The sequence below is a fragment of the Syngnathus floridae genome, chromosome 9 (genome assembly GCF_059516105.1).
Source record: "Syngnathus floridae isolate MCC-2025c chromosome 9, RoL_Sflo_1.0, whole genome shotgun sequence".
NCBI classification, from domain to species: Eukaryota; Metazoa; Chordata; class Actinopteri; order Syngnathiformes; family Syngnathidae; genus Syngnathus; species Syngnathus floridae.
In genome coordinates this window covers 4,574,144-4,597,525 of record NC_142421.1, presented here as the reverse complement: position 1 = coordinate 4,597,525, position 23,382 = coordinate 4,574,144, and the positions used below count along the sequence as shown (strand labels likewise).

Below are 23,382 nucleotides of genomic sequence, written 5' to 3'. Positions count from 1 at the left end.
GGGGGGGGGGACTATAATCACTCGTTTTTCTTTCAATTAAGGATATAAAGTGATAAGAAATTTAACTGAGATTTGACTTAACAGTGACAACACTAATAAAAGGAACATTAAATTAGCAAATCAGTGACTTTATTCCCACCACACTTATCAGAAGTGATTTATTAGCAAATATGACTTATTCTAAAAATGTTTAAAAGGTTGTTTTCTTTACAAATACATTCCAACCAATGGATTGAAAACACGAACGGTTATTTTCGCAGTCACTTTAAGAGCGCTACAATTTTACGTTACGTTATAGAAAAGCATTACCTGGAAAAAGGTCATTTGTGTTAAAGTAACACTGAAAACACGCTTGCAAAAATAAAGTGTGACATCATAAGTGTGTAATAAGGTGACTCAAGGGACTTTGATGAGGTCCAACATCATCATTGCGCTCAGAGTCATCGATTAATAATACCTGTTAGGAATTATTTGTCTGACTTGAACTCCTTGATTAATATTTAACAGGCGATTTTGAACCGAGATTTTGGCATCGGTTTTAAGAGTTGCTTGTGACGGGCTCACTGGATTTCTTCCCATTCTTGTACAGGTGCCTTCTCAAACGCTTGGCCACACGTTGCCACCTGGAAAAGATCGTCCAATGAGTCTGGGAAACGGGCCGGTGTTGGATTTGCACGTACCTCTCCTGTGCGTCGTTGTATTTATTCAGCCTGTCCGCCTCTTGCTTCTTCTCCTCCATCCACCGCCGCAGAAGATTCTCCTTCTCGTTCCAAGCCTGCGACAGCGCCTCCTTCAGGCCGCTTTGCTCCGTGTGCAGGGTGGCCAGTTCTTTCATTTGTTGCTCGATGGTGTACTCATGTTGGTAAAGGGTTGTCTTCAGGGTGTTGCTTGTCTTAGCCAGAGTGAGAGCCTCTTGGCGGTGGTGGGACACACTGAATTTGAACGTGAATGATTTGGTGCATTTGAGATTAAAGAAAAAAAAAGGAAAATAAAATTACATGTGGAGTACCACAGGGATCTGGTTCGGGACCACTTTTTTTTCCAAACTTAAAAGTTTAGACCCAACCTGGTATGTAGGAAGTTGAAAGGTTACAGGCAGCAAATAGAAGGTACACTAGCAAAGGTTGCATGCTATCAAAATCAAACAACACAACACGACAAATTGCACAACAACAAACTCAACAGCATCTTACCGTGACTGCCAGTGCTGCAGCTCAGCATCTTTCAGATGCAGCACGGTGGTCAAATCGGAGACAGTCTGAGACAACTGAAGACACACAAAGACATGAGCAGACCATAAATATGCTCCAGATGTTCAGTTCAAACTCTGTTCTTACCTTATCAGCAAGATGCTCACTTTCTCTGAGGCCAAGTTGAAGTAATCTGACATTTTCCCCACCTTGTGAGCTGTACAAAGTGAATGTTGAAATTTTATCTGTCAAGTGTTATCAATTTGGGAAAAGAATGGCAAAATAACATTTCTAACCTTGTTGACTGAACATCCTCCAAGAACTGCTGGCGAATTTCAAAGCGTTCTTCCAATTGAGACACTAAAACAAAGGTCAAGTCAAGGCTAGTTTATGCAAAGAATATTTTGAATATAAAAATAGGCTTACAACTTCTATACACGCCCTCGTATGGATGTTTCTCTTTTTGATTTCTACGTTGCAGTTGAGCATGCACATGATTCTTCCAGCTCGCCATGACAGTACACACAAACAAGTACTTTGGCTGTCCTGACACACCAAATCGAGTTGTTTTCTTTATCTTCCATGCACGATTGTGTGGTGGTGGAACACAACAGCTGATTGTTAAAACGTTGCTGTCAGCTGATGAATGCCCCGCCCACAGCTAAGCACCGTGATCTCCTTCAGCCAATCAGCAGCTGAGTGAAATAATAGTCTCGAAATTAATGATAAAATATAACAAAAGTGTTATAAGATATAACGTGGTAGCCTGTTTGTGTTATTTTGCGCGCATTTATGCGTATTTTATATGCATGTTGTGAAACGGGATGTTTTTTGGTACTTTTGTTGGGAAACGGTCAAATTTAAAATTCGACTGATTTTTTGTTAACGATATAATTTAATTTAATTATCTTTTGTGATATAATTTAATTATTAATTGGGCCTTTTTTGGAAACAAATAAAAATGGAAAAATATGTAATTGAGTAAAAGCAACAAAACTCGATGGGATAATAAAATATGACATGGCATATTATTTAAAAGAAAATGAAAATATATTGCACAAAACGACCAATACCTCAGGAGTTCTTTCCAGTTCTTTCCAAGCGGAAATAAGAATATTCTCAACCATTCTCGAACGATGGCCAATCGAGCACTTCCGGGTTCACGTTCTCGAGTTCAACAATTGTATTTATTTTTAAAGCAGTATAAAATGAAAAGGTATCATATAATATATTATTTTATGTATTTCTAAATGTTTTCGTTTCATCTAAAACATAATTATTTCGGTAAATGAGTTTGGTTTTAGAAAGCGGAAGTCGCGTGTCGTCATGAGACGAGACACCAGCTCAGGATGAAGAGAGTCAGTCCAGTAGTTCGAGATGTGGTGGCTGCACGAAGTTTGACAGCATTAAACAAAATTGTTTCCTTCGCCTTCTACCAGAATCCTGTGAAGTAACGTATCCTATCTGGAGTGGCTATGGAGGGGCTTAGCACGCTAAGCTAGAAAACACCAACTTTTGCTACATCGCTGATCGAAGTGTTTTGACAGCTTCATAAGAAAAGATTGTCTTTTTGTGACTGTCCACTATGAGCTCTTCAGATGAGTACAGAGAATCTGGGGATCATTCCCAGGAAGAAAGCATCATCTCCACGGTGGACAACAACAAGCATGTAAGTAGAAAGATCTGCTATGGTTGTGTTGGGAAATATTCATGCACTCTCTTCAGATGTTCACAACTTTTCCAAATTGTGGGACACACCGATGTTCTTATTTGATTTGGCTTCGTTTAACACGCACCTACTTGTTAAGGACTCGGCTATATGCACGGGAAACAACAGCAGCAGTGAAATCAAGAGCCGTGCTGTGGTCAAGTACTGCGCTGCCCCGCCTCCCAGCACGTATGCCCTGCTGCAGGAGAAGACCGACCTCAAGCTGCCCCCCGCCAACTGGCTGCGAGAGAGCCCTCAGTTGGGCACTGCTGGCACCACCGTGTTGGGGTCCAGCGGCAAGGGCAAGCCGTTTTCAAGGTAGCAAATCATTTGTGGTGGCCTAAAGAAACTGGGTGATGTTCTTTCCAGTTGAGATCAGAAGTTTCTCCACTAGATAGCAGTAGATGCATAATTAAGATGTCTACCCACATCCTGTGACATTTAATCAAACATTTTTTTTCCTGGGTCAGTTTTGGAATGGCGTACGACTTTATCGACTGCATCGGGGATGATGTGGACGTTGTATCCGATTCAGAGGTTCGTAGAAACAGACTGCATCTTCTCATCCGTCCCTAAACATCCCGTTAATGCCAACCGTCCACCCCGACAGAACATCAAGAAGCTGTTGAAGATCCCCTACAGTAAGTCACACGTCAGCATGGCCGTCCACCGTGTGGGTCGCACCCTCCTTTTGGACGAGCTGGACATCCAAGAGCTCTTCATGAGATCCTCACAGGTACTGATTTGTTTTGATTAAATATCAAATGAATGAAAATGTAATGGCATGAAAGAAAATAGCCTGGAAAAAAATTCTACTTTGTAGACAGGAGATTGGACGTGGTTGAAAGACTTTTACCAGCGGCTTATGGATCAAAAGTGGCAGAGAAAAAAGAAGAGCAAAGAGCATTGGTACCAGAAAGCCATCCTGTCAAAGTTCCTCTATTACAGGTGAGTTCTTCAACTTAAGCAATAAAGATGAACTTGCCAGTTCATTAAACGTCAGCGTTCCTTGCAGTATTAATGGCGACGGCGCCGCCGAACCGGTCGCGGACAACTTGAACGACGACGAAGAGTGCGGGGCGCGGGAGTTTGGCTCCTCGTGGCCCACAACCTTCACCGGTTCTGACGCGGAAGAGACGGCTGCTTGTAAACAGGTAGATTAGTGTTGATAATTTGACATGACGACAAAGTCAATCACGTTTGATTGATCGTTTTTTTTATGGTCTCGTTTTAGGAACGTGTCCCCATGGACAGCAAATTCGCTCTAGGCCAGGTGACTTCGGCGGCGTCGCAAGAGCAAAACCTCCCAGCGCTGTTTAATGAAGGCGAAAACAGTCAGGCAAGTTGGTGGAGTCAAAGCGGGCGTGATTTCACTTGACAGTTTTTGTTCTTTACAGGGTTTAAGGAACGACTTTGTGCGAAACATCATGTGGACCTTTGAGGACATTCACATGCTGGTTGGCTCCAATATGCCCATTTTTGGAGGGGGCCGCTATCCGGCTGTCAGCCTCAAACTTAGGTTGGAATGTGGTTGCTGGACTTTGACAAAAACGGATCACGTCCTAAGATGTTTTTATTTTTCAGGGACAACAATAAACCCATCAATATCCTGACGGGCATCGATTATTGGCTGGACAATCTGATGTGTAACGTCCCCGAATTAGTCATGTGCTTTCACGTCAACGGCATCGTTCAGGTAAAATTGTTTCTCTTTAACGACTCGCCTTTTTTTTTTTTTTACGTTTTGATCCACGTGTTACAGAAATACGAGATGATCAAAACAGAGGACATCCCCCATCTGGAGAACTCGACTTTTTCCACCAGGGTGGTGAAAGACATCGCTCAGAACATTCTGTCTTTCCTCAAGTCCAACTGCACCAAAGAGGGCCACACCTATTGGCTTTTCAAAGGTAGCAGAGGAGAGAATTCGCTTCAAAATGCGTGGTTATACTTTTAACGACCCCCTTCCCTGACGTATCATTAGCTAGCGGGAGTGACATCGTCAAGCTTTACGATCTTACGACGCTGTGTGAGGAGGCTGAAGAAGAGAAGAGCCACAATCCCTTCACACTTCCCGTGGCTGTGCTGCTTTACAAGTAAAGAAACATCTTCATCGGTTCCAAAAAGACGAGTGGGGGAGAAAAAAAGGTCCCTAAATGCTTTGCTTTGTACTTCAGAGTGGCATGCAACCTGATGCTCAACGCCCGAGAAAACAGAAAGCACTACGGCACAATCCGAACTCTGCTTTTAAACTGCGTCAAACTTCTGGATCAAGACAGACATCCTCAAGTAAGCTTTCCATCCACCACTGAGATACTTTTCTTTGAATTTCACATAAGCAGCCATTTCAGTAAAGTCGGGAGAAATTTGGAGCAAACCCGTCCCGATCTCACCTTCTCCGCCCACAGATCATCGCCTCGGCCCACTACATGCTGTCAGAGCTTTTCCAGCTGGACGAGCCTCAAGAGGAAGACGAGGACGGGGGCGAGTCTTTCCGGGCCTGCGGCTCGGAGGACAGCTACAGTAACGATGACCGCGAAGAGGACGACGAGGACCTGGGGGATGACAGTGATGACAGTAGCGAGGAGAGGAACAGTCGCGCGCAGGCCGACAGCAAAGCCGTGGCTGTCATCCGATCTGTTGGAGAGCTGTCTGTCCCGGAGAAATATAAATCCACCCAGCTCATACGAGTCTGTGTCGTTTTTAATCGTATTTTGCATTCTCACGACCTTTTCATTAAATATTATTTTTTTTGTCTCTGCAGCCAGGTTGCACTTTCCCCATCTCGCACGACAAAGAGGAACGATGCAGACATGTCCTCAACTATGTATTGAAGGCAAGTCTGTGGGATATTTACGAAACATCTAATGCTAAAATAATGCCCCCCCCGACAATATTTGAGCAAACATTTTTCAAAGATGTTTTCATTGAAATACCAAACAGGGCCTGAAGGCAGTCGACAGCAGCATCAAGATGGAGAGCGACCTCCCAGCCGTGGACCCCAACACGCCCATCCCTCTCAAGTACGAAGACGGAAACGCCGCTCGAAGCTGCTCCGTCGAGAAAGGCATTTCTCCTCTCCTGGAAAGAGGTCAGCATCTCATTCGGCATTAAAGCCGGAACTTTAGCTTCTCAACCTGACCTGCTCTGTTTCAGTGGTGCCGTCGCTGGCGGAGCAAAAGCATCCGACGCGCTCGGGCATGATCCCCGGCTCGTGGCAGCACCAGATGAAGCTGCAGCTCTTCCTCAAAGCCTCCAAGGCGTACTACGTGCTGTCGGACGCCGCCACCAACCTGCTGAAATACGGCCGCGCTCTGCGCTACATCAAGCTATCTCTGCAAAGCTACGGTACGCTAGCTCATCCAACTTCAGAAAAAGGAATCATCACCGTTTAGCCACAATTTCTCCATCCTGTGTTGATGCAGATGCCTACTGCTCCATTGGTGGCGCGCTCCACCCGCAAGTGCTGCTATTCCACAGCCACTGCCTCTCGCTATGCGGGGACATCCAGCTCATGTTGGCCCAGAATTCCAACATCAGAGCCGCGTACCAGGAGGAGTACGGCTACCAGACCAAAGAAGACCAGGAGATCTTACACAGCCTGAATAGAGAGAGCAGCTGCCAAGGTCAGCAACACATTCACAGGGGTCGCGATGGAGGCTAATAGTGGGTCCTCACAATTCCTCTTTGGACCTCTTCAGCGTTCAACATGGCAAGCGACCTGGCCACGGACCCCGAGTACCAGCTGTTTGTAAGCGGCAAGTGCTACGAGGCCGCCTACGAGTTGCTTCTCTCGCACGCCTTGAAGGAGGAGGCCCAGGAGCAGCTGGCTCAGGTGCTCAAGCGGCTGGGGAACATCCGCAACGAGATGGGCGTCTACTACATGAACCAAGCGGCGGCCTTGCAGAGCGAGCAAGGTGAGACCACCGTTAAAACCCGAAGCGACGATGTCGCCGTCTCTAATCGGCGGTCGTTCTTAATTCGGCAGTCAAGACCTCGGTGTCGGCCGCCGAGCAGGAGCTGTGGAAAAAGAGCTTTGCCTTCTTTGAGAAGGGCATGAAGGACTTTGAGGCCATTGGGGACAGCACCAACAAGGCGCTGCTGCTGTGCAACACGGGCAAGCTGATGAGGATCTGCGCCCAGGCCCACTCGGGCATCTCCACAGCAGATGACAGCAGAGGGGAGTTCTCCCCTGAAGAGGCGCTCTACTACCACAAGGTGGCGCTCAAGTCCTCCTTTTGCTCCCTCGGAATCATTTCAAATCTGTTTCTACAGTTCTGTCTTTTGACATTGACCAGGCCATAGACTACTACCTGCGTGCCATGAGGTCGTTGTCATGCCGACAAAACCACGAACCGGTTTGGGACAGCGTCAACTGGGAGCTGTCCACCACATATTTCACGCTGGCCACGCTTCTGCAGGACTATGCACCGCTTTCCAGGAGGGCTCCGGAGCAGGTTTTCATCTCGCTTGTTCGTTTTTCACTCCAAATCAACAACAAGATCATCTCAATGAGTCTTCTTTTGTTTTTCTTAGATTGAGCGGGAGGTGACCGAGGCCATGATGAAATCACTCAAGTACTGCGACCTGCACACAGAGTCTGCCCGCCAGCCGCTGTACCAGTACAGGGCGGCCACCATCCACCACCGACTCGCCTCCATGTACCACAGCTGCTTCCGCAATCAGGTAGGCAAAAATATGGGTCTTAACTGTGTGAGGATCCACTTCAAAATTAACGTACATAAATGTGCATTTAGGTGGGGGATGAGCGCTTGAGGAAGCACCACCGGAGCCTGGCGGAGCTCCACTACAGCAAGGCCGTCAATTTGTTCCTCAGCCTCAAAGACGCGCCGTGCGAGTTGCTCCGAGCGCTACTGGAGAGGGTGGCTTTTGCAGAGTTCACCATGGCAGGTGGGCTCCCAAGCCATCTACGGTTTTGCTACAGGACCGAAGGAATTTAGATTCCTCACAGCTATTTTTGTGTCTGGCCGCAGCTCTGAACAGCAGCGCGGCCAAGCAGAAGAGCCTGAATACTGCCCTGGAGATCATGGTGGAGACTCGCTGTGCCTTCCAGATCATTCACAAAGAACTGCTTGAGGAACAGACCGAGGTGTGTGGCAGACCCACTGGGTTGCCATCTTGTGACGTCATTAACATTTTTGCATGATATGGCCACAAGGTGGCATTACTGTGCCAACACACTGTTTTCTGTGACGTGCAGGCAAGCAACACGGCTCTTCCCGGATCTTCAGGCTGCTCTGCGGCCGGACTGAACGTCCAGGAAGTGGCCAAGCTGAGCGCTCTGTTCGAGTCGCGCTTCTCCGACCTGCTCCTGCAACTCATTAAGTGCATGACTAAAACCAAACGCAAACCCAGGTGAGCACCCCGGGCAAAAAGAAAAAGTGCTTTTACGCCACAGCAGAGAGCCTGAGAATTTGTTGCTGTGCAGCAAAAAAGACGAAGAGCTGCTGCAAAGCTACAAGAACGTTTACTCCAAGCTGCTGCGCTGCGACAAGAACACGCCGCTGCTCGACCGCGTCGGCCTCTACGCCGAACTACTGCAGCAGCTCACACCGAATGCCGACGACGCAGATATGTTATCATGACCACACTTTAGAAGGTATTAGTAAATATTGGACTGAAAAGTTACTTGTACCTTTTTTCAAGTCAGGTTTGAAGTTTCTCCATGGACACATTTATAAGGATTTTCAGCTTTCAGGTAAAATTCAGATCAGATCAAACACAGCTCAAAATACTACAAAAATGATATGACCAAGATGGCTGGATACCATTTTTGTCAAATTTCCTGTCAAAAAAGATTGCATTTGAATGATATGAGCCATTTTGGGGCATTTGAGCCATAAGACAAGCCTTTCTGCAAAACCCAGTGAGGGTGTGACATTGCGGGCATCCCGCATTCAGGTATGTACGTGCATGACGTCCGCATGTTGTCCAAAATACTTTTAGGAAAAAAGATTGGCGGCATCGCCTAATGGGTTTTGTTTGTATAGAACCTGCTGCTATGTTTTGTAAAAGAGGCTTTGGAGGCCTTGGTTGCTTAATCAATAACAACTTTGCTTATTCTTGATATCCAGACCTCACATTGGTGCTTTGATTGATTTTTTTTTCTCTTCTCAATGTTGCTTCCTCAAAACCAAAACAGTGCAATTGTGTAAAAATGTGTTAATGTTGGGAATGTTTGCTGTGACATGGAAATAAACATTTTAGAACATGTTTATGCACTTTTTCTTAACACCTTCTACCACCACCAGTGACCGTCCAGCAAATATGAAAACTTACTTACAGGTTGTAGCTGTGATGTGTAATGACTTGTCTTCTCCACAAGGTGGCAGTGTGGAACAAGGGCTTGTGAGATTTGGAAAAATAATAGTGCATCAATAGGGTTTCTATTACTCCACACACACTGACAACAGAAGTCACACACACATCCGATGACTTTTAATGGCTTTTGTTGCCTTTATGCAAATAAACAACGGACACATTTAGGATGTACAAATGCCCATAAGGCAAAGTTGAACATGAATTGAGCACACTGTGACTTTTTCTACTCACACGCATCACTGAACACTGATGGAAAAAGCAAAACGGAGTTCAAGGAGGAAACATCCAAAAGGCTGTGGAGACAAAAAGAACATTCTGCCAGACACAGAAAATACAGATGACATCATCACTTGGCAGTAAACTCCACAATAATTGGTGCCATTATGTATCCGTTACTTTGTGACAACAGTATCACGTGGGAAAAAAAATTCAAATGTCTTAATTCATTTTTCATCCAATTGGTCAATAGATTCTCATGCTTTTTTTTTTCTTTTTCCAAAGGCGAATAAACTCACTTGGTTCTTCCCCTTTTGTCTTTGCATCTGAGATTATAAAACACACATTTTGCTTCCTAAATGTATAAAACACTTCTGACATAGACGTTCAATCTTCCTAGTGCGGAAGAGTGAGCACAAATAAAATAATAAATAGTCCATAGGTACCTGAGCGAGGACAAGATAGAGCACCGTTAAGTGGGAGAGCACCACCGACCATCATGTGATGTCTTTTTTTCTTTTTCGCCTCCAAATGTCGAAAAAGCGTCACTCACAACCAGTCCTCTGGGCGTCCACTGTAAGCGTAACGTAACCAGTCCAACAGAGCCCTGGTAATGAATTAGTGCAAATAAAAGAGACTCCCTCCACCTGGGGGGAGTTACTCAGCAGTTTTTGGGGCTCTTTGGTGGTCTGTAGGGCAACACTGGTGCGGGTCTGAAACCAACAACATCACATTTTTATTAGTCCGACATTTAAGTGCAACCACCGAGCTCATTATAAACCCCAACTCGGCGTCGAACGATAAAGTCTGGACCGACCTGCTCGGTAACGGGATGGTGGGTGGTGGTTTGGGCACGGTGGGGATGGGGATGGGCAGTGGTCCTCTTCCAGAATTGTGAAGGCCCAACGCGGAGGTTCCATGACCCAGGCGAGCGCTTCGGCTCAGTGGGTCGGCGGGAAGCGGCTTCTGAGGAGGACTCGGCTTATCAAAGTCCTGCGGACCACCGAGCAGTTTGGTTTGTTAGCTTTTTGGATATTTGGAACACAAACGGTGCAGCAACACAGTGACAGACAGTAGAACAATGCTCGTGGGCATATATGACTAACATTACTGTAGCTAACAGGCTAATGGCACTTTCAATGGTGGACGATAATGTGAGATAATAAAAAAAAGACAATAGTCAGTATTCTTTTTCTTTCTCTGGCTTCAGCGTTGATGCAATACGTGGTTGTAACACTGACAGAGTGTTCTGCACGAAGACGTGATTGGCCTTCAAAGGAGCCTTTCCCAATCACAAATATTAGCAGTGACAGAGGCGGAGTCACGTCTCACAATAAGCAGCTAAACACATTTTCCTTCGAGGGTTGCAGCTCGGCTCGCCCTCGCCGCCCTTTTTATTGAATCTCTCATCCGAGGTGTGACACATCATCTCTCGGCTTGATTAGAAGCCGACCAATCTGCTACCTGTGGCGTGTTTTGATGCGTCCTTTTTAGGAGGCAGACGGCCCCCTTTCAGATGGCTTAAATACGCATTAAGTCCACGCGCCTCGATGCATCTTGGGAAATTATCGAGACGTTTTGCATCATCACCGCGCTCACGATACAAATGTCTTAAAAATGAAACACACAAAGCGAATTAGGATTTGGAGCAATGACTCAAGCAGCGATTTATTTTCTCCATTGGCTTTCAATATCGCTGAATCGGCAAGTCCGCCGAGGCCAGGGAGGGGGAGGAAGGTGGTAATCAGGAGGCGGGTCTTTTGTTTTGTTGGGCAAGGAATCAGAATGCAGAGCAGAATGGGGCACTTTCCTATGCTCTTAAAATTGATTTATGGGAGGGAATATTGGAGCCCAGTGAGGTCATTTAGGGCTGACAGAAGTTAACTTGTTATGATGGATTGATGTAAAATGGTAAAAATGACGATTAAGAAAAGTATTTGTTATAACTGTGGTTTGGCTCGAAACATGTTCTCATTTCACTCATCCCCAAATGCACAGTCAAGACACCACTTCCTGTTTTTTGCAACTAAATTGGACATTATTTTTCTCAGAAGATCCTTGGTCAATTTGATAAAAATTTAAATGTATTCAAATATGCGTTTTAAATGCATTATAAATGGTATGCTAAAAAAAAAAAAATGGATATTTTTGTAGGCATACCTGCTGGCCCAGTCGGTAGGACGCGGGCCGGCGGGGCAGACTGAGGAAAGGCGGCACGGCGGGCGGCGGCAAAGCATCGGCACGACGGTCGGCTGTTGGCAGCCTGTGCCGGGCTGGCAGAGGAGGCAGGGTGGGCTGGCCCACGCTGAGCGACACGGGCATGGGCTGGCTGATGTGCAGCGGCTGATAAAGCGGCAGGCGGCGCAGGCTGTGCGAGTGGAACTTGTGAGGCGGGAGAAGAGGCTCGGCACTCAGGAGGGACGGCTGGGCAGAAAAACACGACATCGCTTTGTGATTGACACAAAGATCCTTGTTTTTGCTATAAATGTAAAGCAGATGATTAATTGCTGCTGAGACCACACTATCGAAACTCTTTCACATCCAACTACTCTCAATAGGTATACCCCAGGGCTCTATCCCGGGGCCCCTGCTCGTTATTATCAACACCCCTCCACCTCGCTTTTTGTAAATTCCGAATCCAATTTAATGCCTTCACGGATGACATCAAGCCTGACACACCCTGCTAACCAAACATCTCTTTTCCATCTTCCTCCCTCACCTCATGCTTGTCCTCAACAACTCAATGATCCCCGATGACATCATGAAGTCGAGTACATACGAATCCACTTGTGTGAACGAGTGCATGTCATAAAAGTTTATAACATTCGAGGTGATGTTCAAGAAGTCGACGCTCTGCTCCAACACGGCCCAACGAAACCTCACTCACACGAATGCTTGTATCAAATCCCAGAGCCGTCGGTAACAAATTCTGAGTGTCCTTATTAAAAATGCGTTTTCATTGGCTGCTGCCAACATTTATCACCTCCGCTGGCTCGCCATTAAAGAAGCATTTGGGAGCTCATAACCGAATGTGTCTCTGTCAACCTCATTCATATTTCTATTTAGGAGAGTCTGAATCGATGAGCTTGTCAACAAAGTTCCCAATCGGACTCACTTTGTAAATGCCAGTGCCCAGTCCACAGGGCTTGGGAGGAGCTTTGCGTTGCGGTACTGGTCTGCACGTGAACTGGGTCCTGGCTGGACTGGTGGGCCGCTTGGCCTCGATGGATCTGTAAAAGGTCATGAAAAGGTCAGATAGATCCCCTATACATATTTAATGTGATGTGAGTCTGTCATGGAAAATAAATCAGTTTTACATTTAAAACAACTAATAATTGTGTGCTGCTTTTTAAATTTCTTGCAAAATTAAGGCAAGTATAATTCTTGTTATTTTTTTTCTAAGAAAACAGAGCACAGACAGTGTGTTAAGTGTGTTTTTGTGGTCTTACCTGAGCTTCTCCAAAGTGCTCTTCCTGTGGGTGAAGAGCAGTCGCAGCAGGGTCTTCCTCTTGAGGAAGACGAGGCCGCTGGCCAGCAACAGCCCGCTGGCGGCCACCAGGACGCTCACGATGACCAGCACGCTGTCGGCTGACGCCACATGCAACAAAGCGCACATCAATGCACACGCGTCTACGGCCACACCGGGGGGACATGAGAGCGTTGAAAGCGAGTCATCGTTTCGCCATGAGTCATAATCTTCAGAAAAGCAAGAGCGGCCAATTGGGAGTTATGTTATTCCAAGAAATTCAAAGTGTAACCGCGAGGTAAAAGATGTTACACATAACAGCTGTCTACCTGCCAGTCTGGTCGGGCCGCTGTCGATGCTTCCGCCAAAGCCGGCGCCCTCGCAGAATGGCGGCGCCCAGTGTGCTTCGCAGTGACAGTTCTTCTTGTTGTTGCACACCTGCAAGGGATAGAATACAGTTTTAGATATTTAACTGATATTTAATACTATGGTAACACTCCATTACAAACAACTCCTGCTACCACTGTGGCTAACGCCTGCTAATGCTAGCTTAATATTGCTGGCGCTGCTATTTTGTTGAAGGATGCCAAAATTGCCATGGGAGATTATTTTCTGTCATTCACAGGAATGTCAAATTTGAAAAAGTAACTCAACACATGTGTGTGTAAGTCACGTCAATGAAAAAACAAAAGGGAGTCCAGCCCTTGTAAGCGTGAGGGGGCTTCTCATCGATCCAGGCGGATTCCCGAGTGAGCTGTCAATGTGATGTCGAGGGGAGGAGCGGGGAGGTGACTGAGGGGGAGTCGCGCAGCTGCACACACGATGGATGCGGGATGTTCGCGAGGTATACCGAGGGAGGTTTGATGAACGGCAGCTTGATGTCTTCATGTTCCTCCAGAGCCAATCGAAGCTCGCCTCCTCCTATAGCCGATGTCAAGTAAGCTCTAACAAGAAATGTAGACGCTGCAGTATCTATTGTATCATTATTTTTTTCAAATGTGATGTTTTACTTTTTACTATGTGTAAGAACCAGCAGAGAAAGTCGTGGAAATATTAGCCACCAAGGTAGGACGGCGAAGGGGTCATTATTTCACTCAACAGAGATGGACAGCTTTTAAAATCAGTTTAGGCTCTGACAAACTTTGCTAAGAAGAGCAAAAAAAAAAGGAGGCTATAAAGTGGGACATAATGTCAACAACACGCTTTTAATTTGCCAAATTACTACATTGATTAAACGGGAGACTTGCTCGAGAGTCAATTAGAGTGTAAGACAGGCTGCGGCCCCATTAAATATTGAGCCGGCGGCTAATTTGCACTCACCCCACGTCCGTTGCACTTTCCCGAGCACTCATGCACGCCGAAGACGCTGACGTTCTGACACTGGCGATTAAGACACACCTGCCGAGAGGAGAAAAAAAATGTTTTGCTTAATTATTATTATTATTCGTTGCATTTTATGAGAACTCACCCTCCCGTCTCCGCATTTAGTGCCAGCCAGAACCAGACCCGGGTCGGGCATGTCGTCCCCAAGGTAAACGTGCGTCCCTCGACAAAGGATGCGACCGCCTTCCTGGAGCGGGATGTTAGTTTCGATTGAAACGGCGTTGGTGCCGATCACCGGCCGGTTGGCGCCGCCTTGGCACTGGATTTTACCGCACTTTGCATCCCTGGATATGACGACAAAAACACATAGATATAGATATAAAAATAACTTAAGCATGAGGTTTGAAGATGCAGAAACCCACCTAGCATCACATTTAGCGAAGGACCCTTTGGAATCCTTCCCGCAGTTCCCGTAAGGATCCCCCGCCGAGTTGACTCGCTCAAAGCAGATCCCCGGCGCTGGCTTGGCTCCTGCGCACGAGACGGATAGGTTCAAACGTAAGACACAAAGAGGGTTGCTCAAAAGCCAAGGTACAAAAAAAAAATAGAACAACAATCGACCTGGACCCCACAGGGTGATGCACTGCTGCTCGTGGGTCTGGCAGATGCCGTTGTAGCAGTAACCCTCCACGGCGTGGCAGGCGTGGCCGTCGTGAAGGTAAACGTTGGCCGGGCAGTGGGAGTCGGCGCCCGTGCAGAACTCGGGGAGGTCGCAGGAGTTGCCGGATTCCCGACACATGGTGCCTGCCAGTTTGAGCTGGGAAAAAAAAATCAAACATTAATCAATCTTTTTTTTTTTTTTTTTCAATGAACCCTCAATTGATAGAAATAATTTGATCTTTCGTCAATGTCAAGCTAATGAGTGGAAGTGTCACCTGGCAGTTGTCGCAGCATTGTCCGTGGGCGCACACGGCGTCTCCTTTCAGCGTGCACGTTGTGGCGTTGCAGCACGGATTCAAACATTCCTTTGGGGACAAAGCAGGAAGTCAACAAGATGAAAAATAAACAGAGACAATATCAGAGGTCATACTTGCTCTCATTTCACAGGATTTTCTGATATGGCGGCAACCAAGATACATTTCCGAGCGGATATCAAAAGTCTACACACCCCTGTTTAAATGTCAGGGTTTCCGCCATTCTGCCTGAATATTGCTTAATGTGAAACTGATACATACATAAAAAAAATAAAATAAAAAAAAAAACGTTAGGACCGACCGCTGTGTTAATCGGAACGTGGACCTGATCTCCACTCACGCCAAGAGCAAAGCTGGCGTTGTTTCAGGGTTTGATCTGTTAGAACTACATCAAGGTCTCATATGTTTTACATTTGGGACTCGCGGAGGGAGCCCTTGTTGGATTTTGGACAAAACCTAAATTGGGAGTGCAGACCTCTCTCTCTGGAGATCTTCAAGTGTGATGTGACATAAACTGACTCGGCCTACGGTGGACAGAACATTTTGAGGCGAAGATTCTCCACGGTGACAACCCCCCCCGCCCCTCCCTTCCAAAACGAAGCCAAAAGACCCCGGGGCGATTTTTATCTTTTATTAGATGCCAAAACACATCAGCTTTATTTCTCTGAGTAAGTCACGCATCGCGCCATCACGCAAAAGAATTTAACTCGCTTTCGTGGTCTCGGTGCAGATGTTCGGTGGGTGTCGGAGGTAACGCAGAGAAGCGTCGCGGGCCGACAGCTGAAAGGAGAGGGGCTGTTTATCTCTCGGCCCTGACAGAAGCCTTTTTGTTTACAGAGGACACAAAAGGCGGCTTTCATCTCCTCGTTTGAGCGCGCTCGCACATCAAACAGGCAGCGACATTATGCACAAAATGACACCGCAAACTTAAGTCGACAATTCGTCCCATAGCAAATAGAGCAGCACTTTGACTTTATATTTCCGCACATCAAACCGATTCAAAATGCCGTGCGTCTGTTGTGGACCACCTCAAAAACTCATCTACCATAATGATTAATGTTTAAAAAAAAAAATCATCCTACAAAAGAGATTTCATCATCAAATGCAAATTTTTGAATGCTTTGATTATTGTGAACAGTACCGTATGTCATTCTTCTAATATTCCGATTACGCAAAGAAAGAATCCGAAGGGCATTTTATGGACACAACATTTCGTGAATGAATAATGCATGAATGATAATGACGAGCAGTCGTGTGTTTTTGGTATAGAAGATTGAAATTACAATTGTTCAGCCTCGAGGGAGGTCCGTACTCTATGGGGGGGCCGATCCATTTGTTAAAAAAAAAAAACAATGCAGCGATGATCAATCATCGACTGAAGTCCGTGTCTTACAGCTTGTGCCTGAGTTACCTTTTACGACACGGGCGGCTGCGCTTCTGCGGCAACAAGGTGCCCCGCATTGTGTACGAGTGCACGTGATGGATTTGGTGCTTGCTCGCGTGGTGGCGACGAAAACCGGGGAAAGTTTATTTCGGCCTGGACCCGATCAAACTTTCCCTTTTTGTCACACCACTGGAGAGCGACTTGATGAATGGTCCTGTGACTGGGGAATGACATCAGCACAATAGCCTGTCACACCGGTGACTGAGCATCGGACGGCGGGGTTCGCACAAGGTGGCGTGGGAGGAAAATTCTTGGAAAGCACAACTGGCGTGGCTAGCTGTTCTTTTTTTTTTTTTTTAAATACATTTATAGTGAGTCACAATAACTGTCAAAGTGAGGCGAAACTGCAAAACTGATGTTAAACCAACGTCTATGCTAATTTCTGCTAGCCTATTAACAGCATTTTGCATTACATGTTAGCATGACGCTAATGGACTTTCGTTAGAAGTGATTGGCTTCCTTCTTTGACTTCATTTTGGTTTTATTTTAATTTCATTATGCAGTGCGTTACTTATTTTCTATTCATAAATACGATAACATCCAGGCCAAGTTCCGTTATTATATGATAGCATGAAGCTAACAAAACTTTTGATGGGTGAAATTATATGACTGGATTAAATATTTTAGTGTTTGTTGTACCCTTGCTGTTTGTTGCTGCTCCATGTGTGTATAAGTAACATATTTTTATAAGATATATAATATATATATAATATTTTATAAACATTGAATGTTACGATGTTTGATTGTCTTGTTTATGTCAGTTTTGCTGACTTTTCATATTCCCTGAGGAAATGGTATAGTTTCTTTACCTCGGGCTCCCCGCAGTCACACTCCTCCCCTTCCTCCACGTAGCCGTTGCCGCATTTCTGGCCGCCGTAGAGCACCTTGACCTCGGGCATGTTATCCAGACACATGCCCACGCCTTTCTCCAGACTGGCAGCGAGGTCCTTCTTGCTGCACGTGCTGAACACGGTGGGGAACGGATACCTAGTGGGGGTAGAGTCGAGTCAAGGTTGATGACAGTGGGGACATGCAGACCAACGATGATTCAAAATTCAGTATGCTGTTGACATTTGGAATTCAATGGAGAAGATTTCCAGTGCTTATGAATTCAAAACAGTCCATTAAAATTCGCAGGAAGCAATTTCGCTGTACACAGTGTTTACTTATTATTTATACCATTTATTATTTGTATAGGACACGGAGCCCTGTTTCTGTTTGTGTTCAGGACATTTTGAATATAAAAATATTGTCTTGGTGTCAATCTCAGTGCCAAGATTCATTCTATCCATCTATAGCATGATATATATATATATATTTTTTTAATGAGTACAGCACTGGTCAACCCACGATTGTTCAATAGACCATTTTTAAAAGCGTCTCCCAAGATGTACTCTATTTGGAGCGGCTCCATGTCGAACGTGTTTATTATGACAGCTGAGGCCAGCGGCTAAAGAAAACGAGCCAAGCAGAAAGTGTCGACTTCCTTGGATAATATTGGCTTGAAGCCCCGCGGCGTCTGCAGGTGTATCGTTTGCCCGAGCGGAACTAATTTGGCTGAGCACAACAATTAGGCGCCTTTTAATTAGCCGGTCCCTTTTTCACAGTGAAAATAAAACCAGGCTGAAGATAATATCTCACTCATTTTGTAGCGAGTGCTTTTTCTTTATAAGTCCAAAACAATCCATGGAGACACTGAAAGTTCTCTAAACTTCTAAATCTCGCTGATAAACGTACGACTAGACAAAGACGTGAGGTAAATGTTGAAAGGGAGGCAAAATAAAAGCACCCTGTCACCTGATTGACAGCTCCAGGCTTGAGACGGATGAGAGGGGAAAGTGCTTTTTGCCGCTGACTGCGCTGCCGAGTGACAAATATTTAGTCCCGGCTAACAAGAGGAGACATGTCTGACCTTTTAGCAAATGTTAGGCTACGACACCACTGGGAGGTTTTACTGATTAAAAGAAAGGACACGTTGTGCAAACACCGGGATGTCTTCGGGGAATTTTATCCATCATGCTTAATCTCAATGTGACACAATTTGACAGCTTTCATTTTTTTTTTTTTGCACAGTTGGACATTAGTAATGCTGCTCTTGAAGTTGAATAAATGTCTGCCTGTCATCGCGTCGACGAATTTCATCATCAAGGCCTGTCGTGAAGGTACACTAGTTTCTTTCCACCGATACTAAACACCGATACTACTAAGTACTTTTGATACAGAAAAAGTTTAAAGACTATATATATCCCAATACATATTTTTTCCTTGTGTGAATTAATTTTCTACTCTTCTAATTTCTAGTTCCCGCTTGTAAAACAGAAAATACAAAGTGTAGGCAGGCGTAGAAGAAGAAATGGAAGATGCTAGGCTAACTGTTAGCTCATCTGGTAACTCCATTTGTTCTATTATTGTGGGTGGGTGCTCCTATCTGGTCCGATTTATCAATTATGAATCCAAGCCTCGTTTCTCCGTTTGACTCGTCGGCTCAGTGTGCCGAGGAGTAAAAGCACCTCTCGGATCCTGCGTGCCGCCTTCATCCTGATTTCAGCCGGCAGTGCCACCGATAATCACATCATTTGGATGCAAGATCGTCCCCTCTTCCCCGTGAGCAAGTTTAAAGTGGGAGAATCTCTCCAAAAAAAAAGACAAAAAAGAAGCCCAGTACAAATTGTGGGATCAGAACCAGCCTGCAATATTTAGTGTATGACCTCATCATCACAGATGAACTCTTTGGAAACAAAAATGGAGAGCGCCATGGCTTCTTTGAATAATTCATCAGCACTGTGACTCATGCTGCCGTGTTTAGATCATCTCATCATTCCTCGCGAATGCCCGCCGTGACTCCACTTGTCCCGATGAGGAAGAAGACATAAGTCAAAAATGTCACTACGACTTATTTGTTTGTCTCCTCAAAAGGTACTTTAAGTTCATTCGTGGCGGTTATTGTTCATTGGTGGGTTCATTTCGTATTTTCTGGCATTTTTAAATGATGTGCCCGCAAGGCTGAATTAAGAGTGCATGGCTTGTGTTTGATGACAACTCAAAGGTTGAGAAAAAAACTACTAGATTTAGAATTTTTTTTGACAGATTTTAAGTTATGCACAAATTTCTGCATTCATGGGGTCAAACGGGGGACATGAAAAGCTGACGAACAAAAACAAAAATTATATCCTACAAAAACCAAAGTTCCACTATATTATCCACTACGGTTGCTTCAATACGTTTCAAAGACCGGGTGGAATATTGGAGTTCGGTTCGTTTTGCCGGTGTCGTGGCATGCCGCCAGGGCAGAACTTCCAAGGCGGGAGTGAAAATCTCTTGTTGCACTCTGGACTGCCTTATCAGCTTTGCTGTTTGCTAACATGAGAGGCCATCGCTCGCGGCCGCATTGTTATCTCGATGACCCAGGCGATGTGGGCAGAATCGCAAAGCAGCTGCTTCAGTCTCGTGTGTGCGTGTGTGTGTGCGTGTGTGTGCTTGCGATAAGAGCGATTACAGCATGTCGTGAATCTGCAGCATCATTTACGAATGAAAATGAGCTAGTCTGACTTCATTCATCTTTTTAAATAAGACATATTAAGCCGTTTATCAGGAAATATAGCACAGATTAGAAAGCCATTTTTCTTGTCAAGCCATTTTCGTGGCTGACGAGTGACCGCAAAAATTTGAGCCGAGCCATTCAAGCAGGGAAAAAGATGATGTCTCACCCCGTGGATGGCGTCATGATGCAGCCGCCGCGGTCCACCGTCATCCTGCAGCCGCAGCCGCGCTCCGGCGTGTCGTGATTCATGCCGAAATTGTGACCCAGCTCGTGAGCTAACGTCACGGCCGCGCCCAGCGGGTTCTCCGAGTGATCCTGTGACAATGTCAAAATAAATTATATATATATATATAATGAATGTAGCGTCAATTGAAAAAGATAATGTGGTTGCTAAAGTGTGCACACCCTCATCTGTAATTTCAATGCGGTCAAATTGACCCAATATATATATTTTTTTCTAAGAGGTGTTTTTCCTCTCTTGTGACTGGCTTTTAATCTTCAGGCAGCCATCTGCCACGAGTAAAGGAACGGGGACGAAAAACATCTGGTGAAGGCTCTGGCCCGAGAAGACACATCTATTAACGGGGAGGGCAGGTCCATCTGGGTCTCTGCCTGATGGCATGGAGCAGATAACCACTTGGCGATCTGGCCCGGCCGGACAGCCGGGACCGCGCTGGCAGCTCATTTTTACACGGGGGCTGGCCGAGAAAATACGTGGCGATCGGAACGAGATCTGGCACCGAACATTTATCATAAAAATGTAAATGCATTTTTTTTTTTTTTGGTGGTGGCGGTGGTGGATGAAAACACCTCATCACAAATTGAACGACCGGGCGAACGGCAAGGTCGTTTCACCTGCCGGCCTTCTATGGAATAATATTTCTTACAGCGTGCTGTCAGGATGTGCACGAATGCGCTCACGGCGAAGAGTCAACACCTTTTCAGATGAATGCAACGCGACACGGAGAGGGGGGAGGAGCTAAGGCTCACCATGACGATGCCGCCGGACTGCTCGACCGTGCACATGCTCATGATGGGCGCCATGCCGATGGTGGTGCCTTGGAAGTAGACCCCGCTGCAAAAAAAGCCATCAGTTATTTAGAAAGAGAGGAACTGTGTCAGAAAAATAAACTTTTGGAGGCACCAGGCCGACTCACCTTATGAGCTGAGCATTGTCGTGAGGTTTCTGGGACAGCAGCTTGACTTTGCGCCAGTCGAGGAACTCGTGAAGGGTGGCGAAGGGATCCTGTGTGACGGGACACTTGTCGTGGTCGCTCCACACCTCCAGACCCACCAAGGCTACGCGGATGTTCAGCACTCGGTAGAACTTAATGAAAGAAGAAGCTTTTAACGAAATGTTCGGCATCGGCTCATATTGTGTCTGTGCAGTTTGTACCTTGTCCACATAATTGGCAATTTCTGCAAGTCTTTGTTTCACCTTCTCCACGTCACCACCTTGTTTATGAAACTAGACAAAGAAGCAGAACATTATTATAGGTCGAACTGACGTGCAATGCAGTTAAAAACAATTTCGCTCCCTCCTGCCCGATTTTGTGAGAAGAGTCATTGGCGTGTCCGTGTGAGAAAATTTGCCTCCGCTCATCCAGCAGAGTATTTTGCGAGGTCAGATGTCATGTGTGTGGCTGACGCTCTCTCTTCTGGTTCTAGTCCCGATTGTTGACAGGCTCGAGGTCAGAGCTTGATATTCCTTTGGGCTCGTTGATATTAGCACAAGCAGGAGGAAAGCCAGCGTAGATCTTTTTCCTGTCTGCTCACTCCGCTGGGGAGTCATTTCCTGTCAAGCCGCTGGCACCAAAGCACACAGCTTGTTGCACACTGACCTATATCTGCAGCTCCGCTCTTCATACTATATCACCCCCTCCTCCCCCCGCTACACACACACACACACACACACACACACCTTCCGTTTTCCTGCTCTCTTCATTGTGGGAAAGATGAATGGAAGCTTTACCTCTCGGTTGTCCGCAACGATGATCAGCTCCACGTATTTGGTGGTCTTCTGCGCATCCCTTTTGTGCTGAGGTTAAAAAAATAAGTTGGAATTTTAAAATTCCATATGACAACATTCTATTGTGGCATGTATGATACCGAGAGTTGTGATTGACGGAAATGACTAAATTTAATGAAGCTTATTATTACTTGTTTACTTAATTGAGGCATAGCAGCTATTGAACAAAATGTTCTTGTAAGGGCTTCGCTGGGATGTTATTGCAACATAGGTGGCTGTTTGTAAATCTTTGCAATCACATGGCCATATGGCAGCCGCACCTGCTCAGTGCACACCTTTGGGGGGGCGGCTGCAATTTTGGACTCGGATGACAAAGCCGCAGGTAAGAACACTTTCTGGGCACGTTTCCAAAAGCCAGTTTGTCTGCAACAACCACTTTGTCATCTCACCCTCTCACGGAAGGCCCGGAAAGGACTTTGAAGGTCGTTGTCCGGGGTGACGGAGGATATGTTGTCGCCGTGACCGCAGTCGCCCGAGGTCAGACGCAGCTGTTCTGCTCGATAGATGAAGTGGACGTCCGGGCTTTTGCCGGACGCCGGTTCGATGACCAACGACTTGTTTTCAAGTGCGATGAAGCCTCTGCAAAGATAAGGAGCGGAAACTGAAATAAAGCAGCACTAAATTTTTTTTTAATGGCTTCATTCATGTGAAAACGGCTTGTTGTGTCCACTGTGGGAAAAGCTCATTAAAAGCAACAAACCAAGAATGTCTGGCTATTGATTTCCCTTTTACCCAGAGTATACATAAAAATATTTTCGGGTATGCGACATCTCATCTTAGCACAAAATATTAACGATCTTCTAGCCAAGTGTGTTTAATTAAGCGAGACCGAGATGAATATTTTGCATTTGCTGTAAATCTGGCAGATTTCAACTGCGGTTCATCATCAGCGACATAAAAATGCCAATTAGAGCATCATTGAGGACAAACAATGAGCTGTGACGTTCAGTCCCTCCTTCCTACAATTGATGACACTTGAAAGTGTCAGAAGGAAAAATGTTTACAGGTCTGCTTTGTTGCCGAGCGCACTTTGTGTAACACGTTAAAATGATCTACATGGAGGAGCCCTGGAGCTTTAAAAGTGAAATTTCTACATGATGACTTTCAAAGCGTTTCCAAAAACGACTTCAGCAGTCAGGTTGCCGAGAT

At 45.8% G+C, this 23,382-nt stretch overlaps 3 protein-coding genes across 11 annotated transcripts in view; 1 reads left to right on the top strand and 2 right to left on the bottom strand.

Annotated features, from left to right (window-relative positions):
* Window positions 1-107: 107 nt before the first annotated feature.
* On the bottom strand, window positions 108-1,843 carry LOC148393030 (autophagy-related protein 16-1). Its single transcript, XM_088384190.1, has 6 exons — window positions 1,617-1,843; window positions 1,487-1,550; window positions 1,338-1,407; window positions 1,194-1,267; window positions 681-932; window positions 108-623 (listed from the first exon to the last, which is right to left on the bottom strand). Exons 1-6 carry the CDS (start codon window positions 1,702-1,704, stop codon window positions 539-541), a joined length of 633 nt encoding a protein of 210 aa, XP_088240316.1. The 5' UTR covers window positions 1,705-1,843; the 3' UTR covers window positions 108-538.
* A 668-nt stretch (window positions 1,844-2,511) lies between these two features.
* Window positions 2,512-9,132, top strand: edrf1 (erythroid differentiation regulatory factor 1). The gene is made up of 25 exons (XM_088384178.1): window positions 2,512-2,859; window positions 2,999-3,216; window positions 3,369-3,435; window positions 3,509-3,634; window positions 3,722-3,846; window positions 3,914-4,052; window positions 4,133-4,237; window positions 4,296-4,417; window positions 4,483-4,594; window positions 4,661-4,808; window positions 4,883-4,994; window positions 5,076-5,187; window positions 5,307-5,588; window positions 5,663-5,734; window positions 5,842-5,989; window positions 6,055-6,246; window positions 6,324-6,524; window positions 6,600-6,815; window positions 6,887-7,116; window positions 7,197-7,355; window positions 7,435-7,584; window positions 7,656-7,809; window positions 7,893-8,008; window positions 8,120-8,274; window positions 8,348-9,132. The coding sequence occupies exons 1-25, from the start codon at window positions 2,776-2,778 to the stop codon at window positions 8,502-8,504; spliced, it is 3,702 nt and encodes a 1,233-aa protein (XP_088240304.1). The 5' UTR covers window positions 2,512-2,775; the 3' UTR covers window positions 8,505-9,132.
* Window positions 5,300-23,382, bottom strand: part of adam12b (ADAM metallopeptidase domain 12b) — a 33,906-nt gene continuing 15,823 nt past the window's right edge. Inside the window, exons 6-27 of one of the 9 annotated variants that reach the window (XR_015860177.1) lie at window positions 22,623-22,812; window positions 22,177-22,242; window positions 21,601-21,672; window positions 21,362-21,531; window positions 21,195-21,279; window positions 20,371-20,519; window positions 17,473-17,650; window positions 15,181-15,270; window positions 14,867-15,062; window positions 14,668-14,776; window positions 14,391-14,589; window positions 14,243-14,320; window positions 13,252-13,360; window positions 12,906-13,044; window positions 12,572-12,686; window positions 11,617-11,880; window positions 10,274-10,449; window positions 9,903-10,169; window positions 9,472-9,533; window positions 9,203-9,264; window positions 5,835-5,979; window positions 5,301-5,453 (exon numbers count right to left, since the gene is read on the bottom strand). Coding sequence is in view for 2 of the 9 variants with exons in the window: in XM_088384187.1 (XP_088240313.1) it covers window positions 10,118-10,169; window positions 10,274-10,449; window positions 11,617-11,880; window positions 12,572-12,686; window positions 12,906-13,044; window positions 13,252-13,360; window positions 14,243-14,320; window positions 14,391-14,589; window positions 14,668-14,776; window positions 14,867-15,062; window positions 15,181-15,270; window positions 17,473-17,650; window positions 20,371-20,519; window positions 21,195-21,279; window positions 21,362-21,531; window positions 21,601-21,672; window positions 22,177-22,242; window positions 22,623-22,812 (2,437 nt within the window). In the remaining 7 variants the exon portion in view is untranslated. Of the gene's footprint in view, window positions 5,454-5,834; window positions 5,980-9,202; window positions 9,265-9,335; window positions 10,170-10,273; window positions 10,450-11,616; window positions 11,881-12,571; window positions 12,687-12,905; window positions 13,045-13,251; window positions 13,361-14,242; window positions 14,321-14,390; window positions 14,590-14,667; window positions 14,777-14,866; window positions 15,063-15,180; window positions 15,271-17,472; window positions 17,651-20,370; window positions 20,520-21,194; window positions 21,280-21,361; window positions 21,532-21,600; window positions 21,673-22,176; window positions 22,243-22,622; window positions 22,813-23,382 lie in introns of those variants that run through there. The other 8 variants (XR_015860174.1, XR_015860178.1, XR_015860175.1 and 5 more) reach the window with 8 other exon arrangements.